Here is a 22,154-nt window from a genome sequence, read left to right on the forward strand (position 1 = left end):
CCTGCACTGATCCATGGAAACCCTGTTAGTGGTCTTGCTGTCCTGGGGGCCACCAAAGCTCTCTTCTCCCCTGCCTCCTCCTAGTAACTCCATCTGAAGGGCAAAGCTGTGGCTTCTGCTGGCTCCTGCTCCATGCGCTCATCAGCTCCAGTCTTAAAGTGGCTGTGGCCAAAATGCTCTGAGCAGTTTTTTCTTTCTCTCATTGTGGTTTCTCCCGCCTTCATGAATTCCGTAGGTCTCTCCTCTTCCGCTGAGCTCCAGTGGCCCCAGCTTGGCTGTTGTTACATTTTTATAGTTGTTAATTGGTTGATTTGTAGGAGAGAGTGACACTGGGTACCATCTATTCCACCTTCTTGACCAGGACTCCTCTTTTTCTGATTTTTTATTACTTAGGTGATAGATGTAGTAAACCAGTCCTCTAATTTGCCTACTGTTTCTTTCCTACTTTTTCTTCTTTTTGTCCTTTCTGCTTTTTGAGGGATTTCCTCAGCTTTATCTTTCAACCTTTGTATTGAGTTTTTCTTTCCTGCTGTCAGGTTTTAAAGTCTGTGAGTTCTTTTTTGTTTTATTGAATAATCATTTTGTACCTTTTATTTTTGCCTCATGAATGCAATGTTTTCTTTTATTCTACCAAGGATATTAATGATATATTTTTCCAAGCTTTCATCTCTGGTCTCTGTTTCCTTCGAGCTGCTGTTTTCTGTTCATTTTGTTCTGTTTTCATATTACTTGTTTTAATCATATCTGTTGATCCTTGGTTGCCTGCTTTTATCTGTTTATTTACTTACCATACAGGCAATTTAAGCATACACAAAAGAAGAACAAACAGTGTAATGAATCCTTAAGCATCACCCAACTTCAAGAACTATCAACATTTTGTCTGTATAAATTTAGGAATGGGCCCTAAGAAGCTGAATGGAAGGGCTGAGTGTGTGTGGGGAGCTTGCTGTTGTGGGTTTTTCATTTAAAATGATCAGGCTCAGTTTTGTAGGAGAACATTCCATGTTAATATTTTGAGGTCTTTCTTCAGTGAAAGATCCTTCAGTCTTCTGCCTGTTCCATGCTAATGTAATCTTCCTGTTTTATATTGTATCTCTTTCAATTACCTGGATCTCTCTGTTTTGAGACGATCCATTTTATCTTATGAAAATAAATAGCCAGTTTTATTCTGGATCAGAGGAGGGCCAGTTGTGTTTTTTTTTTTTTTTTGGATGTGGGTGTGATCGTGGTATCAAACTGCTTTTTAAACACTTGCTAGAAGTCCTCTTAATTTACACATCCCCCTCATCCTACCCCCCCTTCACCCCCTTTATTACCCCCCAAATACACACACACTTCTCAAAATACCTAGCACCACCAGTTCCTGAGTTGTTTGGAGGTTCTGTAATGTAAATCTGGTTGCTTCTTACTGCCCCTGCCATTGGATTTGAGCTTTGGTTTCTTATAGTCTGTTAAGTCAGGTATCACTTGTCTTTCTTCCCAGCTTCCAAATTGAATTGCTTTTATCTCTTTCTATGCTACGTTTATGCTTATGGTTTTAGGTCTTTAAAAAAATCCTAGTATATCCTTTTAGTGGGGTTTGGGAGAGAACAGTAGTAAATGCATCTATTGAATCTATGAATCTATCAGCTTTCTCCAGATGTTAGCACAGTGTTTCTAATACTGTGAGCTGTTTGGTATAGCTGGAACAAAGAGTATAGAGCTTTTGTATGCGAGACTGGTCAGGAAGGCTAAAAGAACATCTCTTGAAGTTCAGAGAGAGAAGTGTTATGATCATTTTTATTTTAGAAACATAGGACACCACTGAAGACACTGGTTTGAAATGGGTAAAACCATGGTCAAGGAGACTAGTTAGGAGATGCTTTCTGTTAACGTTGAAAAAGTTGGTGAGGACCTGAGTTAAAGCCATGGAAAGACAGGAAAAGATATGAAAAAATATTAAAGAGATAGAATTAAGGATTGTTTAGATGTGGTGAAAGGAATAATAGTAACCAAGAGGTGGTTGTGATATAATTTATCACTAAGTCACTTAAGTCAGGAAGTACAGGAAGAAGAACTTTATTTGGGGGAAGACAATGGGTTTAGTTGGTTTGAGTATTAGAGTTTGAGATACCTTCTGGATGATGCTGTCCTGTAGTCATTTGAGTGTCTGTAGTTCAGAGGGTTGGAGTTAATAGATTTGGACATCATTAGTGTGTTCATGGGACATGAGAAGAAAGCCACAGACAGTACCCTGAGAAAGGCCAATATTAGAGGTACTATTCTTTTTTTTTTTCCTAACTTTGTTTTGAAATAATTATAGATTTACAGGAAGTTGCAATGATAGTACAGAGAGGTGCCGTGTATCCTTCACCCAATTTCCCCTTAAATCTTATGTAATTATAGTAGAATATGATTCCTCCCGTACTCATTTTTGATAGTTTTCTTAATAACTAATGAATTTATTTTTGAACTTTTGTAGTATTATAGATAATGTCTTGTAATTACTGTAGGCCCAAAGAGTGTTAAAATTTACTTTAAGCTGCATATTGGGGGTTGGACACATTCTTTTGACACTAGATTAAAGGTTATTGACTGTCTTCAGACTTTGACCAAGAGAGTCTTTGTGTGTTTAGCAGTTGCTTACTTTAGTTTTGCTAATGCTAGTTTATTTTGTGCTTATTAGGATTGCACTTAAGTCAATAAATTCTAATTTTCCAAGGTAATTTTAAGTCTACCAAAATGAACTTGATTATTTTCTCTTAATGTTCTCTTTTTTGTTCCATGAATGGAACTATAGAAAGTGAATGGAGCTATAGAAAGTGAAATTTAACTGAATTTTAAGACCCAGTATGCTACTTTATTAAATAATGGCATTTTTATAATTCTCTTCTTTAGGAAAACTCTTAAATATGGTCTTCTAAATGATTTTTAGTTATAGAAAGGGCCAAACTTAAGATGTTTAAGGATAAACTTTATGTATTTCCACTGAAGTGTTTATGATAAAGATTGAGCTGAAAGATAAATGCTGCGTGATCTCATATGTGGAATCTAAAAAAGTTGAAATCATAGAAGTAGAGAGTAGAATGTTGGTTGCTTGCTAGGGGCTGGAGGTGGGGGAAATATATTAAGCAAAGAATACAGAGTTTCAGTTACACAGAATGAATCAATTCTGGAGATTTAATGTACAGTCTGGTGCCTGTAGTTAATAATAATGTATTGTACACTCAAATTCATTAGAAAAGATTGAACTTAGTATGTATGTGTCATCAAAAGGGGAATATGTATATGTTTTGTGACATTGTAGTTTTGTATAAACTGTGTTGACATTTGAATTATTTCTTAAATGAAGATGTGTTAGTTTAATTGGTTTCTTTTCTGTGTTTATCAGATTATAGAGATCATTATGGTTTAGAGATTGACTTTTTATCCTTTTTGTTTTCTTCCAAAATACTTACAATGTGATACACCGAGTCAGCCTTTCTAAGATAGTACTTAGGCAAATTGGAATTTAGATTAGACCCCTTCTTCCATGTTCTTTCTGTGTCCTTTAAAAATGTTAACAAAAATTCTTCATTAAAAAAATAATGTGTACATAGTTTTTTGGAAAGCATACAAAAAGTGAAAAAAAAAATTCTTTTGCCCTCTTCCCGACATTCTTTTCTTTTTTCCATAGATATGTTAACTAGCATTAACATTTTTTTCTGTTTGTTTCAGAAACATTTTTATGCATATGTCTGCATATACAGATATGTAGATTTTTTAAAAAAATTCTTTGATAGGGCCGAGCCCATGGCGCACTCGGGAGAGTGCGGGTTGGGAGCACAGCGACGCTCCCACCACGGGTTCGGATCCTATATAGGAATGGCCGGTGCACTCACTGGCTGAGTACCAGTCATGAAAAAAAAGACGAAAAAAAAAAAAAAAATTCTTTGATATGTGGAATTGTTAGAGACACATTTTTAACTTTTAAATCCAATTTACAGTTATTTTTGAGATTTTTACATTCCATGCCAAATCCATTTTCATAGCTACTCAGTATTCTAGAATTTGGATGTACCGTAATTCAATTATCTTACTGATTAAATTTAGGCTGGGTTCCTTTTTGGTTAGTTATTTAGATGACAGCGTTAATAGAATTTAAAATACCAGTGTTAGTATCTCTTCTGTAGTCACAGGGAGGGTAAAATAAATACTTCCTATGTGGAATCTTAAAATGAACAAATGTGTGTAGCCTTGGCATAAATTTTTTTACTGCCATTAGGCAATTAAATAGTATTTTTTGATTCTTACTTTCCAATTGTAAACAGAGCTAACTTTGTTTTATTATTGCTTATAATTAGGGCCATCCTAAAAAGTCTGATTTACCTTCTATAAATTGGTTTTAGGGCTTTTTATATAATAGGCAATTTTTTGGTGGGGGATGGGACCTTAGAGTGTCTTATTATAAGTTTTATTTATACTTCTCATAGGGATTAGGAGCAGACAGCAAGAACCTGTACCCTTTCCTGCTCCCAGTTATTCAACTGAGTACAGATGTTTCCCAGCCTCCACATGTTTATCTTCTGGAAGATGGTTTAGAATTATGGTAAGAGGAAACACTTGATACCATGGATTTTACTTTTTTTCTGACCATCCATCCATACTCTCATGCCAATAAAGTAAAAGTCATGTAACAGAGCTTTAAATACTCAGCATTTAAAAACAAAAACGTTAATTTGGTTTTCCCAAACTGGTTAACATTCAGCTCCTTCTCTTTTTGGCAGCTGTCACTCAGTGTAGGCTTATAGTAGCCAAAGTTAAAGGGAATAAGTTTAGTAGGAACGCATCTGTGTTTCATCGTTTGAAATTTGGCATGTAAAATGGGAATCCTGGTGACTTTTTCAAACTAAAAATTGACTTAAAATTTCCAGTCTGTTAAATAAGATGTTTTGGGGGATATTGAGGAGATATTTTCAACCTCTTACTTCCCTTACCCAGTAAGTACTGAGATGTTATGCCTCAGCCCCAAATTAGTGCTACTTATAGTACTGACTTATTATTTTACTGAGTGAGTAGTATGTTGTGTTAAGAGGTAAGAAAAAAAAATCCTGCTTCTGTGGCAGCTCAGTGCTATGAACATTTATTGACTGTACACTATTTGTAAGGAACTGTGTTGGAAAATCTTCTTTGGCTTTATTTGAGCTCATCTTACCGATGGCAACAGTTTTCTCCAAAGATAATCGTTCAATTTTACATGAAAGGTTTAAAAATTCCAATATATAAATTGACTGTTGGAATTAAAAAAGCAAATCACAGAAATCAAGCATAGAAAAAAATGAACATTTGTTTTCTCCCTCTTCTCCTTCCCTCCGTTTCTTTCTCTCTTTCTCTCTCTCTCTTTCTTTCTTTCTTTCTTTCTTCCTTCCTTCCTTCCTTCCTTCCTTCCTTCCTTCCTTCCTTCCTTCCTTCCTTCCTTCCTTCCTTCCTTCCTTCCTTCCTTCCTTCCTTCCTTCCTTCCTTCCTTCCTTTCTTTCTTTCTTTCTCTTTCTTCCTTCCTTCCTTCCTTCCTTCCTTCCTTCCTTCCTTTCTTTCTTTCTTTCTTTCTTTCTTTCTTTCTTTCTTTCTTTCTTTCTTTCTTTCTTTCTTTCTTTCTTTCTTTCTTTCTTTCTTTCTTTCTTTCTTTCTTTCGCTTAGATGTCTAGCAATTAGCAGTTTTGATTCTTAGAAATTGTTTTTGGTGCATATTATAATTAATGATCTATATCAGAATACTAGATGAACAGTTTTAAACCTTAACTAGGTAGATACCTAATAATTTGCAATTGGGGTTCCTCATATTTTTTCTAGGTTATATTGTTTGAACTGAAATGACATTTAGATGGTTTGATTGAAATAGGCTGCTGAAATCGTTTATATTCATATATTTGTATTTGTACAAGAATAGGTTACTCTAGATCAGAGCTTGGCAAACTTTTTCTGTAAAGATCCAGACAATAAATATTTTAGGCTTTCTAGGTCATACAGTCTCTGTTGCAGCTACTCAACTCTGCTGTGTTAGTGTCAAAGCAGTTATAGTACATATACCAATGGACCTGGCTGTACTCCAGTTAAACATCATTTACAGAAATAGGATATAGGTTGAATTTAGCCCATGAGCTGTAGTTTGCCAATCCCTGCTCTGCATTATGAATTAAAATATTAATCTCTGACACATAAATTATTTGCTTGTAAACATGTACATACTATATGATATTTAATATTAGAAAAATTAAAATGATAAAGATAGTATTACAGACTTAATGTGTTTATGAATTTTCAAAGGATTACATCAACAGGTAATAATAAAAATGGATTGCTCTGTTAATGGTAATTTCTCTTATCCAGCCTTTAGTTATTGTAAATTAAAATAAATTATTAGGACAAACTTTTTAAAAGTTTAACAAATTTGGGGGGCAGGTGGGATAAAAAAAATTACCAAATTTATTAATAGTTGAGATTCTATAGATTAGAGATTAGTGAGTTACAGCTTATATTTGGAATCAGACAGATATAGTTGCCAGTCCCATTTATACCACTGCATTAGATTAGTGATTTTAATAAGTTAATGACCTTCTGTGAGCCTCAGTTTTCTTATCCATAGAATGAAAAATTATTTCTGCCTCACATGGTTGTTGTGAGGATTAAGGTATGTTTGCTAAAGTGGTTAGCGCTTTGTGTATGGCATTTAAAGCCTGAGGATATGTAAGATTGCCTAGGACGAGATGGGCAGATAGAGAACATTCTTTTTTTTTTTTTTTTTTTCTCAAAAGATGACCAGCAAGGGGATCTTAACCCTTGACTTGGTGTTGTCGGCACCATGCTTTTCCAGGTGAGCTAACCGGCCATCCCTATGTAGGGATCTGAACCTGTGGCCTGGGTTTTATCAGTATCACACTCTCCCAAGTGAGCCACGGGCCAGCCCCAGATAGAGAACATTCTTCCCAGGGCAGAATTCTAATGAACTTATAACATTTTGAGGACACAAAAGGAGCCATCTAAGAAAACAGAGAATGCTATCTACTATATACAGTATGTATATCTACTGTATACAGTCATGCGTTGCTTAGTGAAGGGGATGTGTCCTGAGAAATGTGTCGTTAGGTGATTTTGTCATCATTCAAACATCATAGGGCATACTTACACAAACCTAGATGGTATAGCCTATTGTACCGTAGGCTGTATGGTATATAGTCCATGGCTCCTAGTCTACAAATCTGTACACCATGTTACTACACTGAATACTTTGGGCAGTTGTGACACAATGGTAAATATTTGTATATCTGAACATATCTAAACATGGAAAAGGTATAGTAAAAATGCAATATTTAATCTTATGGGACCACTGTCATAATATATGGTCCATTATTGATAGAAACGTTATTATGGGGCACAAGACTGTAGTAGGAAAACCAAATAAAGAGAGTAGAATATTCTTTAAAAGAGGGAGTGGTCAGCTATCTCAGATGTTGCTGATTGTTCTAGTAAGATGGAACAGAGAAGTGAATTCAGCCACATGGAGATGATAGGAGGGCTTTTAGTGGATTGGTAAAAACAGAAATTAATGTGGGAGTAGACTGAAGAATGAATTGGAAATCAGGAAGTACAAGCTGTGAGGACTGACAACTTGTTTGAGATCCTGGAGTAGGAGCGTACACAAGATGAGAGGTCTGTGGGAGAGAAGAGGTATATTCATAAAGTAGTTTTCCTAGAGAATGAGAATTTGAACTTATTAGGGATAACCAGTACCGGGTGACATTTGTGGCCATGAATCATAAAGTGAAACTTTCAGACCGAGACAGGATTTTTTTTTTTCATTTAATGACTTTTTAATTTCCTCCTGATCCGTCTCGCTGGAGATTTGTCAACGTTGTTAGTCTTTTCAAAAAACCAACCTTTGGCTTTGATTCTCTTTGTTGTATGTTTGTTTACTATTTATTAATTTCCACTCTTATATTATCTCCTCTTTCTACTTGCTTTTTCTTTGTTATTTGACCTATGTTCCAAGAATTAGCTCATTCTCAGTTTTTCTTCTTTCTTGATAGGAACATGTAATACAGTAAATTATTTTTAAACAGAATTTGAACAAAAGGTATTACATGAAAAGTTTTTATTTTTTTTTAAGGAAATAGGATGGGGTAATGAATACTGGTAAGCAATCAGCAGTGTTAGCTATATACCATTAAATGTAATGTGATCTTCATCATTTAAAAACAAAACAAATTTGATTGCTTTTGCTATGTACTTAGGAGATTATATTTCTCTTTTTAAAAAAAAATCTCTTAAAAAAACCTTGACTTCCTGAGGTAAAATTTACTTGCTGGGGTGAATTACACTTCTAAAAGACTGTAATTTAAAAAAATATTTTACCTAATTTTATTTTTTCCTCTACTTATAAATGAGTTTCACTTTATTATCAGGGTTATGTTTATTGTACCACTTTAACAATTTAAAAAATTATTTTCTTTATACTGGAATGGTTTTTGTAAAATAGTATCTATCTATTCTTCGGACATTAAAAGAATTTAATAATAAAGAGAACTGGAAATGGACCCATGGTCCCAGCTGGGGGTTCACTTAAAACAGTTTTGATAACACCCTCAGGTTGTTGCCCAGTTACTAGTTTATACATCCTTATTTTGATTTTGATTTTTGATGTCTGTTAGTTTGGGCACTTAGTCCCTTAAAATACTAATAGAAGAGTTTCTTTGTTTTTGCTTTATCTCTGCCATTCATAGTTTTATTTTTGTTTTATCTCTTTTTAAATTACATTTATTAGATATTTGTCTTTTTATTGTGAAGGAGCTCCTGCTTAGATTTATAAATTCTATTTTCTGTCCTTTCTGTTAATTTATTTCTGTTTCGAATTTTTTAGTTTATACATTTAATCATTAGCATATTTTACTAAACCTGTAAGACAAAAGGTTATTTATTACCTTTGTTTTTCTTAAGTACTAAAACACTTAAAGCTATGAATTTATCTTGTAGTATGGCTACCTATTTTTCCATAAGTTTAGATATAAAATATCCTTTTATTTTGGTGGTAGCATTACAAGTTTTTTAGTGACTTCTTTGACCCAACTTTGTTTTTTTTTTTTTGTCTTTTTCGTGACCGGCACTCAGCCAGTGAGTGCACCGGCCATTCCTATATAGGATCCGAACCCGCAGCGGGAGCGTCGCTGCGCTCCCAGCGCCGCACTCTCCTGAGTGCGCCATGGGCTCGGCCCAACTTTGTTTATTTTTTGCTGTCATTAAAATATATGATTCAGGTCTGGATTTATTACACATTGCAATTACAACATGAGGCTTGTACACTTTTTAAAAAACTTAATGTGAATTTTAAGGACTGAGGCTCTCTTTTTGTAGTATACTCACATACTGTTGCAGTGATGGTGTCAAAGATGTAGACTTTCACATGCATCTATTCTTTTTAACTTGTCAGTTGTATAGTTCACATTATTTTGCTTTTTCTTCTTGACAGTGATTTATTAAAATATTCTGTCCAGTTGTTTTTTGTGTCCCTGTCCTGTTTTATTTCTAACATTTTTGATCTGTATGTTTTAAAAAATATCTTGTACTACACAGAATTTTGGTACTTTAGTACTTTTGTGTATTGTTAAAATATTTTATATATACGTACAGTATTTAAAATTTAAAATGTTTTCATGAAGAATCATGTCATGTAACATATGTATGCAGTGATTTACATTCCACTTTTTAATTCTTTTGCATTTAAATTTTACCTGATATTAATATTGTCATGGTTTATTTTGTTTAGATTTGACTTAACTTTCTTCGTTCGTCTTTTACATTTTAGCTTTTCTGTTTGACATTTAGTTTTGTCTCCTATAAAGAGCAAGGTTTTATATTTTATATTTTAACTTAACCAAAGATGCTTTACTTCAATAGAATTTTGATGTGTTATATTTACTTGGGGGGCTGATAGTTCATCTTTTTACGTTATGTATTCTCTTTTTTATGTTTTTTGTGGAAGGATAACATTAAATTTTACATTTTTCTAGTCAAAGATGTTCTTATATATAGCTTTACCTAAATATTAATCAAAATAGTAATTTTCTCCTTTTTTTCAAGGTTAAGAATAGCACTTTGCCTTACTTCTCATTTCTCCATCTTTATTAGTTTAATTTGGAGTTACACACCTTGTCATTTTATTTTCAAGTAAATTCTTAAAGTTTTTTTCCCCTCTTTTGAAAAGCATGATTTATACTGTGAAAGCTAGCATAGGAAGTGAGAGTGATTGGCCTTTTGACCAACCTAATGACTAAGTGGGAGGGAAGGAACAAGTTTCAGATAGAATCTTAGTTTGGTCCCATTGATAAGGGGAGACTATTTATTGTACTTTCTATTTCCTTTACTATATTAATTACAGTGGTTTTATGGTAAGTCATTGTATCTGGTCAAGTGAATATCTCTCCCCTTCCCCCTACCCTGTCCTACCCTACCTCCCTTATATGTAACTTTTTCTTTCCTTGAGAAATTTCTTGTCTCTTCTTGGCCTTTGCCCTCCAATCATTTTACAATCAGCTTGCCTAATTTCCAGAAAAAACCCTGTAGGAATTTGAATTGAAATTGTGTTGATTCTGTTTTGACAGTTTGGAGAGAATTGACATCTTTATAATGTTGGATTTTTGTATCTATGACTCTGATAACGTCATCCATTTACATCTTAACTATTTGTTGTGGTATATAGGAAATCATTTAATATTTGTATATTAATATATTCAGTGGCCTTTCTGAACTGTTAGTAATTTGAATAATTTGTCTATGAATTATTTCTGCCTTTCTTTTTTATGTCATATCTTTTGCGAATAAAGACTTCAACTTTTTCTTTTCTTACTCTTGTATCTTTTATTAACTTACTTGGCATATTATGTGAAAGGCCTTCTACTGAATAAATGTGAAGATGATAGACAAGTAATAGAGATTGTTCTTAGAGGCTTGTTTTTGTTTTTTGAGAGAATGGTTTCAATAGGTCATCACAAAGTATGTTTGCTATGAGTGTTCAACAGATACTCTCTTATCGGATTAAGGAAGTTCATTTTATTTATAATCAGATAAGGGTTTTTATAGCAAATATCAAATTTTGAATAGGACCCCCCCACACACACCCCTCCGCTTTTCTTGCTGCTACAGTGGTAATCATGGTTTTTCTCCTTTAAGTTCTTTGGGGTTTGATGCTGGTGAGTAGATAAACCAACCACACACTTTTATGATAAGCCTTAAGCCATATATATTTTTTATATGTTGAATGTTTCAGATTGCTAATGCTGTGTGAGATAGGCTTGTAATTGGTCTTTGTTGTACTAAGTTTATGTTTATTAATAAGTTGTTTTACTGATTTATTAGCCCAGTTCCTCATCGAAGGGACGTTTTAATTACATGTGGCAGAAGAATATATCAAGAAAATCAGAACAACAAAATAATTTTTATCTCTCCTTGACCAATACATAATAATAATGCTTTTGCTTTATCATTATAATTTTATTGTTTTAGATACTTTATACAGTCAGCCCTCCATGTCTTTGAATCCCACATCCATGAATTCAACCAATCGCGGATCAAAAATATTAAAAAAAATAATTGTTTCTGTACTGAACATGTACAGACTTTTTTCTATTATTATTATTTCCTAAACAGTACAGTATAACAACTGTTTACATAGCATCTACATTGTATTAGGTATTATAAATAATCTAGAGATGATTTAAAGTATACAGGAAGATGTGTGTAGGTTATATGTAAATACTGTGTCATCTTATATCAGAGACTTGAGCATCAATGGATTTTGGTATCTGAGGGATGTCCTGGCACCAACCCCCCAATACCTAGGGTCGATTGTTGTCATTTCCTTACTGTTTTTGCTATATTACATAATTTATCTATAAGATTTTTGTTTTGAGGCACTTGGTAAGTTTTTGCTTAGAAAGATGATTTTTATAACTTTCTATACTGTCTACTTTTTATTCTTTCTTTAAATGAAATAGTTTTTATATTTAAGTTATGTTAGTGGATTTAGTGGGCATGGAAAGTGATTTAATCATTTATTTTTTCTTCCTAGGTTAGTAACATTGGAAAACAGCCCATGTATTACACCAGAGTTGCTTCGTATATTTCAGAATATGTCACCACTTCTTGGTATGTAAAGCATAAATTTAGTAATGTTTTTGAATAAAACTGTAATTTGGGGGCATTATAGCTGACTTTAAATTATGCTTTCTATTTTTACTAAAGTCCCTGATATTGACAGATAAGTTGAATAGTGTTTTAATAGTTTCTAGATTTTTCTATATAACTTTTTAGAATCATTTCTGCTTGTTAAAGTGTGAACTCTAAATTATATTGCCTTGTGGAAAATTTTGTAATAAAAAATATTCTTAGGAAACTAATTGCCAATTAAGCTTTAACTTTACATGGTAAAATTTCTTTTGTTTGATAGCAATTTTATAAGCCATTTAGAGGACTATATTGTAAAATTGCTTTTATGCACTATGGTTTTTTATCTGGCTTCTTTCACAAAGGGATTTTATGCTATTAATTGTGCACAAAAGAACTTTGTACATATTTCTCTGTTTTAGCTAAGGAACCACCAAAATAGAGATTGTTAAATATCTTGAAATTATATGTATTATTTATTAAATATTACTTATGAGCTATAAAGTCATGAAGCTGTATGTTTTTAAGCATCACTCTTTTGATACGTGAAACCAGAGAACTGGATACTGTCCTAGAAGTGGGCTCTTAGTTTCTTTAACCCTTCTTGGGTGATATCTAATAAGATTCTTTTTCCAATCTGAACATATATTTTGATGATAATTAATAATAATAAGTCAACATTTTTCTGTTACATACCAGCTACCATTCTCAAGTATGTAATAGCTTAAAGACTTTTTAAATGATATTTTGTTTATAGAGTTGTTTTGTGTGGGAGTTTACCAGGGCAGATTCACACCTAATCGTGGAGTATTTAATAGTTACATAGAGTACTATTTACTGTCCCTTTATTCTTTTTCAATCTGCAAAATATTACCTTTTTAAAAATTGCTTATTTATAAACTGTATTGTAAAAATTATTTAAGTTTTTCTCCATTCAGGGATCACATTCTTCAAGACTCAGCCATGAAGCATCTTTAATTCTTTCATTAGAACTTTGGGTGTACTAACTGAATAGTTTAATATTACCATAAATGTATATTTAGACAAGAAAACACTAGGGAAAAAGGCATAATTATTATGGCAATATCTGAAGACTTTTCTCTGAAAACTTATTCATACTGAGAAATTTTATCAGAGCCAAAAACATTACTGAAGTTTGACACACTGGAAGAGTAGACTCACCGTTTGAAAATATCAGCAAATATGAACTAAAATGCAATTTTAACTGATCTAAAAAACATTTTTTCTTCTTATTTATTGGATGACCATGGTGACTAGATAATGTGATTAGTCCTTCATGTTTTCTCTGAGTTTTTTTTGTTGTACCCCATTCCTCAGTATAGGATGGGATAACCAAAGTAATCATTTGTTTTGCAGTAAAGAGCCATTTACTATTTATTGCCTAGCATCTCCATAAAAGAGGGAAAACTCCCAGAGATAAAGTCAGTGGCACTAGGCCAGTCACTTATTGCTTGTCTCCTAAGAAAAGTTTTGTCTTTCAGTCATCATAACGAAAAAGAATAGGAAATGCCCTTTCAACATCCCTTTACTCTCTGGTAAAGGCCTTATTAGTTTTATTCTACCTAACTTGGAGATCATGTACAGTACCATTCTGGGTAATCTACCTGCTTCTTTATACTTGATCTAGGAGTGGAATCGTCAGCCAGATCCATTATCAACTTTGTCATGAACAGGATTCAGCAACTTTCACATACGGATGATTTTACATGGTGGTCTCACTTCACCTTTGTATTCCACCCCAAATTCAGCATTCTGGCCTCTACAATGTATAATTCCCTTATAGCAGTGGGAGAGAGAGTATTGGTAGCCTAAAAGAAGAGATTTAGGGCCGAGCCCGTGGCGCACTCGGTAGAGTGCTGCGCTGGGAGCGCGGCGACGCTCCCGCCGCGGGTTCAGATCCTATATAGGAATGACCGGTGCACTCACTGGCTGAGTGCCGGTCACGAAAAAATGACACAAAAAAAGAAGAGATTTAAACAAAAAGTCCAGCACTAGCCTTACTATACAGTATGACTCTATTTTCAGTTTGCCTTTAAGAAGAGATATAAACAAAAAGCATAGGACTAACTAACCTTACTATAACCATATGACACTATTTTTAGTTTAGCTTTAGGTAAGTGCTCTAGTGTAGTTTTACCATAGAAAGCTTTGCAATTGGTGCAGAGTTCTTATCAAGTCAGTAGGGACTTTTATGTGTTTAGAACGACATCTGGCATGTAGTAAGCAACATTTAACTGTTTTGCTGTTATGTTTATTACTGCTAGGGCTATTACTACTATTACTATTAAAATTACAGCTATTTTAAAAGAAAAATTATCCAACCATCTACTGGCTCTGTAGGGTTTGTTACTTAACAGAATCAAGAACTAATGAAATTTCAACCTTATGATAATGGATATTTGACTTAAACTTTTTTAATTTTCAAAGCTTTTAAAAAATCTATATTTTATAAAAACTATCAGTGAAAATAGGTGATGTGGATACTATTGAATTATTTCTGACTTTTATCTTTAATAAAAATTATGTGTAATTTGTTTATTAGTCATGGTATGTGTATTCACATCAGTAATAGGAAGAAATTCCATCTGTGCATGTTTAGTATATCTCCACATCAGTATTACATTTATTTTTGAGTATCTCACAACTAATTGATATTGATATGTAGGTTTTTGCATATACATTCTTTCAGATAAGTTTTTTTTTAAATTCAATTTTTATTTATATTTATTTTTGTGGGGTACAGTGTGTTCTTTCAATACATGCATATACTGTACAATGATTCACTTAGGGTAGATAGCATAGTTTTGTCCCCATTAGTTCACCCCTTATCTTCCTTCCCATCCCCACCCCTCCCAGACTCTGCTAACCATTATTCTATTCTCTACTTTTTAAAAAAAAAAACACACTATAAGATTAATATCCTTATTGCAAAAAGAACTCTTAAAAATGAATTAGAAAAATCTAAGCTGAAATTTGGTGAAGGACATGAGCGGATAAGTCACACATCCAAAGAAATACACGTGGTTAATAAGTATCTTCTAGGATCTGGTTGTGGGCAGGGCTAGGGTCCACAGCCCCTATCTCCCAGGACCCCCTGGGCATCGGGCTGGCTTCTATTGCTGGCTTGGTTATGCTACAGTGGTGGCGGGGGTGGAGCTAGAGCCCACTGCCCCCATCTCCCAGAACCCCCAAGGCCTTGGGCTGGTTTCTGGAGCTGGCTTGCATGTGCTGTGGCAGCAGCAGGGGTGGGGATAGGGCCCATGGCCTGCATCTCCCAGGACCTCAGATAAGTTTTTAAATTTATTTTTACACTTACAGGCAGAATATTTATTTTAATCTTTTAAGAGTATAGATCAAAATGAATACTCAGTTTTGGTATCATTTATAACATATTCCTTCTTATTAAATCAGTGATTTTTAACAGTTTATTTAATCAATATGATTGCTATTATTTTTTCTAGATAGAAATAAAACTACTGGCAGGAAGATTTTCATTTTTCGTTTTTTTAAAATTTAAATTAAAAAAATTTTTTTATTTTAACTTCTCAATATACATTGTAGTTGATTTTTGTGACCCTTTACCCATTCCTCTTTCCCCCCTCTCCCCCCTCCACTACATCGTATCTGTTCACTTGTCTTAACAAGTTCAAGGAAATGTTGTGATTGTTGTGTCTTCTTCCCCCCAACACTTTATGTGTTTGTGTGTTTATTTATTTATTTATTTTTAGCTTCCACAAATAAGTGAGAACATGTGGTATTTTTCTTTCTGTGCCTGACTTGTTTCACTTAATATAAATTTCTCTAAGTCCATCCATGTTGTTGCAAATGGTAGTCTTTTTTATAGCAGAGTAGAATTCCATTGTGTAGATATACTACAGTTTCCTTGACCACTCATCTGATGATGGACATTTGGGCTGGTTCCAACTCTTGGCTATTGTAAGTAGTGCTGCAATGAACATTGGAGAACAGGTATCCCTTCAACATGATGATTTCCATTCCTCTGGGTGTATTCCCAGGAGTGGAATAGCTGGGTCATATGGTAAATCTATTTGTAATAGTTTGAGGAACCTCCATACTATTTTCCTTAATGGCTGCACCATTTTGCAGTCCCAGCAAGTGTGTATGAGTTCCTTTTTCTCCGCAACCTCACAAGCATTTATCATTCTCAGTCTTTTGGATATTAGCCATCCTAACTGGAGTAAGATGGTATCTCATATTGGTTTTGATTTGCATTTCCCGAATGCTGAGTGATGTTGAGTATTTTTTCATGTGTCTATGGCCATTTGTATATCTTCCTTTGAGAAATGCCTATTCAGCTCCTTTGCCCATTTTTTAATTGGGTTATTTATTTTTTTGCTGTAAAGTTGTTTGAGTTCCTTGTATATTCTGAATATTAATCCTTTGTTAGATGTATATTTTGCAAATATTTTCTCCCACTTTGTTGGTTGTCTTTTCACTCTATTGATTGTTTCTTTTGCTGTGCAAAAGCTTTTAGTTTGATATAATCCCATTTGTTTATTTTTCCTTTAGTTGCCTGTGCTTTTGGGGTCATATTCATGAAGTCTGTACCCACTCCTACTTCCTGGAGTGTTTCCACTATGTTTTCTTTAAGGAGTTTTATTGTTTCAGGATGTATATTTAATTCTTTAATCCATTTTGAGTTGATTTTGGTATATGGTGAGAGGTATGGGTCTAGTTTCATTCTCCTGTATGTGAATATCCAGTTTTCCCAGCACCATTTATTGAAGAGGCAGTCTCTTTCCCCGTGTGTGGACTTGGTGCCTTTGTCAAACATCAAATGGTTGTAGGTATATGGGTTGATTTCTGGGTTCTCTGCTCTATTCCATTGATCTGTGTGTCTGTTTTTATGCCAGTACCATGCTGTTTTGGTTATTATTGCTTTGTAGTATAGTTCGAAGTCAGGTAGTGTTATGCCTCCAGCTTTATTTTTTTTGCTCAGGATTGCTTTGACTATTCATGGTCTTTTGTTATTCCATATAAATGTCTGGATAGTTTTTTCCATTTCTGAGAAAAATGTCTTTGGAATTTTGATTGGGATTGCATTGAATCTGTAGATCACTTTGGGTAATATGGACATTTTCACAATGTTAATTCTTCCAGTTCAAGAGCATGGGATATCTTTCCATCTTCTTGTGTCCTATAATTTCTCTCAACAGTGATTTGCAGTTCTCTTCATAGAGATTTTTCACATCCTTGGTTAACTTTATTCCTAAGTATTATTATTATTATTTTTTTGGTGGCTATTGTAAATGGGCTAGCTTTCTCGATTTCTTTTTCTGCATGTTCACTATTAGAGTATAGAAATTCCACTGATTTTTGTGTGTTAATTTTGTATCCTGCAACTTTGCTGAAATCACTTATCAACTCTAAGAGTATTTTGTAGAGGCTTTAGGCAGTTTGATATATAGGATCATATCATCTGCAAACAGGGACAGTTTGACTTCATCTTTTCCAATCTGTATGCACTTTCTTCCCTTTGCTTATCTGATTGCTCTGGCTAGTACTTCCAACACTGTGTTGAATAGGAGTGGTGAGAGTGGGCATCCTTGTCTAGTTCCTGTTTTTAAGGGAAAAGCCCATTCAGGATGATATTGGCAGTGGGCTTATCATATATGGCTTTAATTGTGTTGGGATACTTTCCATCTATACCTAACTTGTAGAGAGTCTTTATCATGAACGAATGTTGAATTTTGTCAAGTGATTTTACAGCATCTGGAGAGATGATTACATGTTTGTTGTTTTTGCTTCTATTGATGTGGTGTATCACATTTATTGATTTGTGTATGTTGAACCATCCTTGCATCCCTGGGATGAATCCCACTTGATTCATCTGTTTTGTGTATAGTTTTGTGTATCTGTTGTTGTATTCTGTTAGCTAGTCTGTTTTTGAGTATTTTTGCATCTATATTCATCAAGGATATTAGCCTGTAGTTTTCTTTTTTGGATGTATTTTTGGTTTTGGTATCAGGGTGATGTTTGCCTCATAGAATGAGTTTGGAAGAATGGCCTCTGTTCCAGTCTTTTGGAATAGTTTGTAGAGAATTGGTATTGGTTCCTCTTTGAAGGTTTTGTAGAACTCTGAAGTTAGGGACGGCCTGTGGCTCACTTGGGAGAGTGTTGTGCTGATAACAGCAAGGCCAAGGGTTCGGATCCATATATAGGGATGGCTGGTTAGCCTGGTGCTGACAACACCACGTTAAGGGTTAAGATCCCCTTACCGTTCATCTTTTAAAAAAATCAAAAAAGCAAAAAACTCTGCAGTGAACCTGTCTGGTCTTGGGTTTTTCTTTGTTGGGAGACTTCTGATACTAGCTTCAATCTCTTTTATTGTTATTGTTCTGTTCAGATTTTCTGTATCTTCTTGGCTCAGTCTGGTAGTGTATGTGTCCAGAAATTTATCCATTTCCTCCACTTTATAAATTTGTAGTCTCTAATGATTCCTTGTATTTCTGAGGTATCAGTTGTAATGTCACCTTTTTCATTTCTAATTTTTGTTATTTTGGTCTTCTCTCTTCTTTTCTTAGTTAGCCTTGCTAAAGTTTTGTCAATTTTGTTTATCTTTTTAGAAAACCAACTTTTTGTTTCATTGATCTTTTGTATTGTTTTTTAAGTTTCTATTTCATTTAGTTCTGCTCTGATCTTAATTATTTCTTTCTGTCTACTAACTTTTTGGGTTTGGATTGTTCTTGCTTTTCTGGTTCTCTAAGGTGAAGTATTAGGTTGTTTATTTGCTATGTTTCCATTCTTATGAAGTGAGCATTTAATGCGATAAATTTCCCCTTTAGTACTGCTTTTGCAGTATTCCACAGGTTTTGGTATGATGTGTCATTATTTTCATTAGTTTCAAGAAATGTTTTGATTTCCTGTTTAATTTCTTCTTGGACTTATGTGTCATTAAGTACAACGTTGTTTAATTTCCATGTGTTTGTATAGTTTCCAGAATTTTGTTTGAAATTGATTTCTAATTTTAATCCATTGTGATCTGAAAAAAATACATGGAATAATTCTAATTTTTTTGAATTTGTTGAGACTTGATTTGTGACCTAACGTGGTCTATCCTGGAGAATGTTCCATGAGCTGATGAGAAGAATAAATATTCTGAGGTTGTTGGATGGAATGTTCTGTAGATATGCCAAGTCCAATTGGTCTAAAGTGTTGTATAGATCTTGTGTTTCTCTATTGGTTTTTTGCCTAGACGATCTGTCCATTGTTGAGAGTGGGGTGTTCAGGTCCACTACTATTATGGTGTTAGTGTCTATCTCATTCTTTAGATCTAATAGTGTTTGCTTTATAAATTTGGCTGCTCCGATGTTGGGTGTGTATATATCTATGATTGTTATGTTTTCTTGATGGATAGATCCTTTTATCATTATATAGTGGCCTTCTTTATCTCTTTTTATGGTTTTTGGTTTAAAGTCTGTTTTATCTGATATAAGAATAGCTACTCCAGCTCATTTTTCATTTCTATTTGCATGGTATATCTTTTTGCATTCTTTCACACTTAGCCTATGTGTGTCTTTACAGGAGAGGTGAGTCTGTTGAAGGCAGTATATTGTTGGGTCCATCTTTTTAATCCAGTTTGTCTGTGTCTTTTGAGTGGAAAATTTAATCTCTTTATATTTAGAGTTATTATTGAAAGGTCTTGATTTACTCCTAGCGTTTTATTGATTTTTGTTTAGATGTCTTAAGTATCTTTTGTTCTATTCTTTCTGATTTTCTGTTTGTCCTCTGTGTTTGTTGGTTTCTTGTGGTGGTAGATAAACTACTTTTTCTGTTTATTGTTAGCATTTTTGTTTTACTGGTAGGTTTTGTTCTTTCTTGAGTATTCATGGCAGTGATGGTTGTTTTTCAGGTATGAAACCCAGTACTCCCTTGAGAATTTCTTGTAAGGCTTGTTGTGTGGTGGTGAACTCCTGCAGTTTTTGTCTGAGAAATATGCTTTTTGTCCTTCATTTTGGAAGGATAACCTTGCTGGGTGAAGTATTCTTGTCTGGCAATTTTTGTCCTTTAGTATTTTGAATATATCATTTCGTTTTTTTCTTGCTTTTAGGGTTTCTAATTAAAAGTCTGATATTAGTGTGATTGGGACTCCCTTCTAGATGACTTGTCGCTTCTCTCTTGCAGCTTTTAAGATTCTCTCTCTCTTTGTCTTTTCAGTTTTGCCAGTTTGACTGTACCATGTCTTGGAGATGACCTTTTTGGGTTGAATATGTTTGGGAATCTTTGGGCCTCCTGAATCTGAAGATCTGTGACTTTCCCTATATCTGGGAATTTTTCTGCTATTATTTCCTTCAACATGTTTTCAATGCCATTTCCTTTTCCCTCCCCTTCTGGAATACCCATGATTCAGATATTTGAGCACTTAACGTTGTCTGTTCTCTCTCTTAGATTTTCTTCAATTTTTAAAATTCTTTTTTCTTTTTTCTGGTCTGCCTGTGTTAATTCAAACAGCCTGTCTTCAAGGTCAGAAATTCTCTCTTTTGCTCATTCTAGCCTACTGGTTAGACTCTCTGTTGTGTTTTTTTATATTGCTGAATGAATCCTTCAGCTCCACAAGCTCTGCTGCATTCTTTTTCAGGGCACTGATTTCTTTGTACATTTCTTCTTTCAGGTCCTGTATATTTTTTCTCATTTCATTTTGTTGTCAAACTGAGTTTTCCTGTATCTCATTTAGTTTTATTGGAATTGTTACTTGAAATTCCTTGTCAGTCATTTCAAGGACTTCCTGTTCTATAGGATCTAGAGCTTGAAAGTTATTATTTTCCTTTGGTGGTGATGTACTTTCTTGATTTTTCATATTTCTGGTATCTTTCCTTTGGTGTTTAGTCATTGTGGCAGGGGTTATCACATTCCACTTGTTCTACCCTGATTCTGGCCTAGATCCTGAAGGGACTGCCAATTCTGGGCAGTAGGGACTGGCCTGGGCTGGGCGTCTTGCGATTCCTGCCTGTTCTGGCACAGCTGGCTTGGGGTGTGTGGGCCCAGGGGCTCTCAGGCCTCTCTTGGCGGCAAGGACTGACCTGGGCTGGGAGTCCTGCAGTGCCGGCCTGTTCTGGCGCAGCTGACTCAGCTCATGTGGACCCAGCAGCTTTCGGGCTTCTCTGGGTGGCATGGACTGGCCTGGTCCCTCAGCATCTGCCTCTTCTGGCATGGCGGGGACTGGCCTGTGCTGGCGGTCCCTCAGCATCAGCCTGTTCCCACGTGGCTGTCTCAGGGCGTGTGGGCCCAGCAGCTCTCAGGCCTCTCTGCATGGTGAGGCCTGGCCTGTGCTGGGGGTCCCATGGCACCTGCCTGTTCTGGCACGGCTGCCTCGGGGCATGTGGTCCCGGCGGCTCTTGGGCCTCTCTAGGTGGTGGGGACTGACCTGGGCTGGAGGTCCCACTGCTCCTGACTGTTCTGGCATGGCTGAGTCCGGGTGTGTCAGCCCTGTGGCTCTCAGGCCTCTCTGTGCAGTGGACATTGGCTTGGGCTGTGGGTCCCGCGGTGCACGGCTCCTGCTGGTTCCCATGCAGCTCTTAGGCCTCCTGTTGTTCTTCTTAATAGTTGCAAATTGGTTGATTTGTGGGAGAGAGTGATGCTAGGAACTGTCTCCTCTGCCATCTTGACTGGAAAATGGGAGTTTCCCACTTTAATTTAAAATATATATATTACCAACAATATTGAACACTTTAAGATGTTTAAATTAATGATTTTTAGTATATGTTGATTAAAAAGTGTTAATAAATCCAAGGCTAAAATTTATTTTATGTATTTTTTCCTAAATGTAAGTAGGACCTGAGAAATTTTAAGTAGAATCAGAGACTATAAGTAATTCTATTAATTTAGTTCTAATGGCTATTTTCTCTTTAAATCTATTTTATAGTGTTAAGTTATAGTATTCTCATTATTTAAAATGTGAACATCTGACTGGCTCTTGTGCATGTCATAAATGCCAAACTAAT

At 34.8% G+C, this 22,154-nt stretch overlaps 1 protein-coding gene across 2 annotated transcripts in view; it reads left to right on the forward strand.

The window, feature by feature from the left end:
• Positions 1–22,154, forward strand: part of IPO11 (importin 11) — a 220,119-nt gene that overhangs the window by 86,263 nt on the left and 111,702 nt on the right. For both annotated transcript variants that reach the window (XM_063086928.1, XM_063086929.1), the window contains exons 21-22: positions 4,452–4,567; positions 12,077–12,153. In XM_063086928.1, the coding sequence (XP_062942998.1) occupies positions 4,452–4,567; positions 12,077–12,153 (193 nt within the window). The remainder of the gene's footprint in view (positions 1–4,451; positions 4,568–12,076; positions 12,154–22,154) is intronic.

Source organism: Cynocephalus volans, chromosome 2, assembly GCF_027409185.1.
Source record: "Cynocephalus volans isolate mCynVol1 chromosome 2, mCynVol1.pri, whole genome shotgun sequence".
In the NCBI taxonomy this organism is placed as follows: Eukaryota; Metazoa; Chordata; class Mammalia; order Dermoptera; family Cynocephalidae; genus Cynocephalus; species Cynocephalus volans.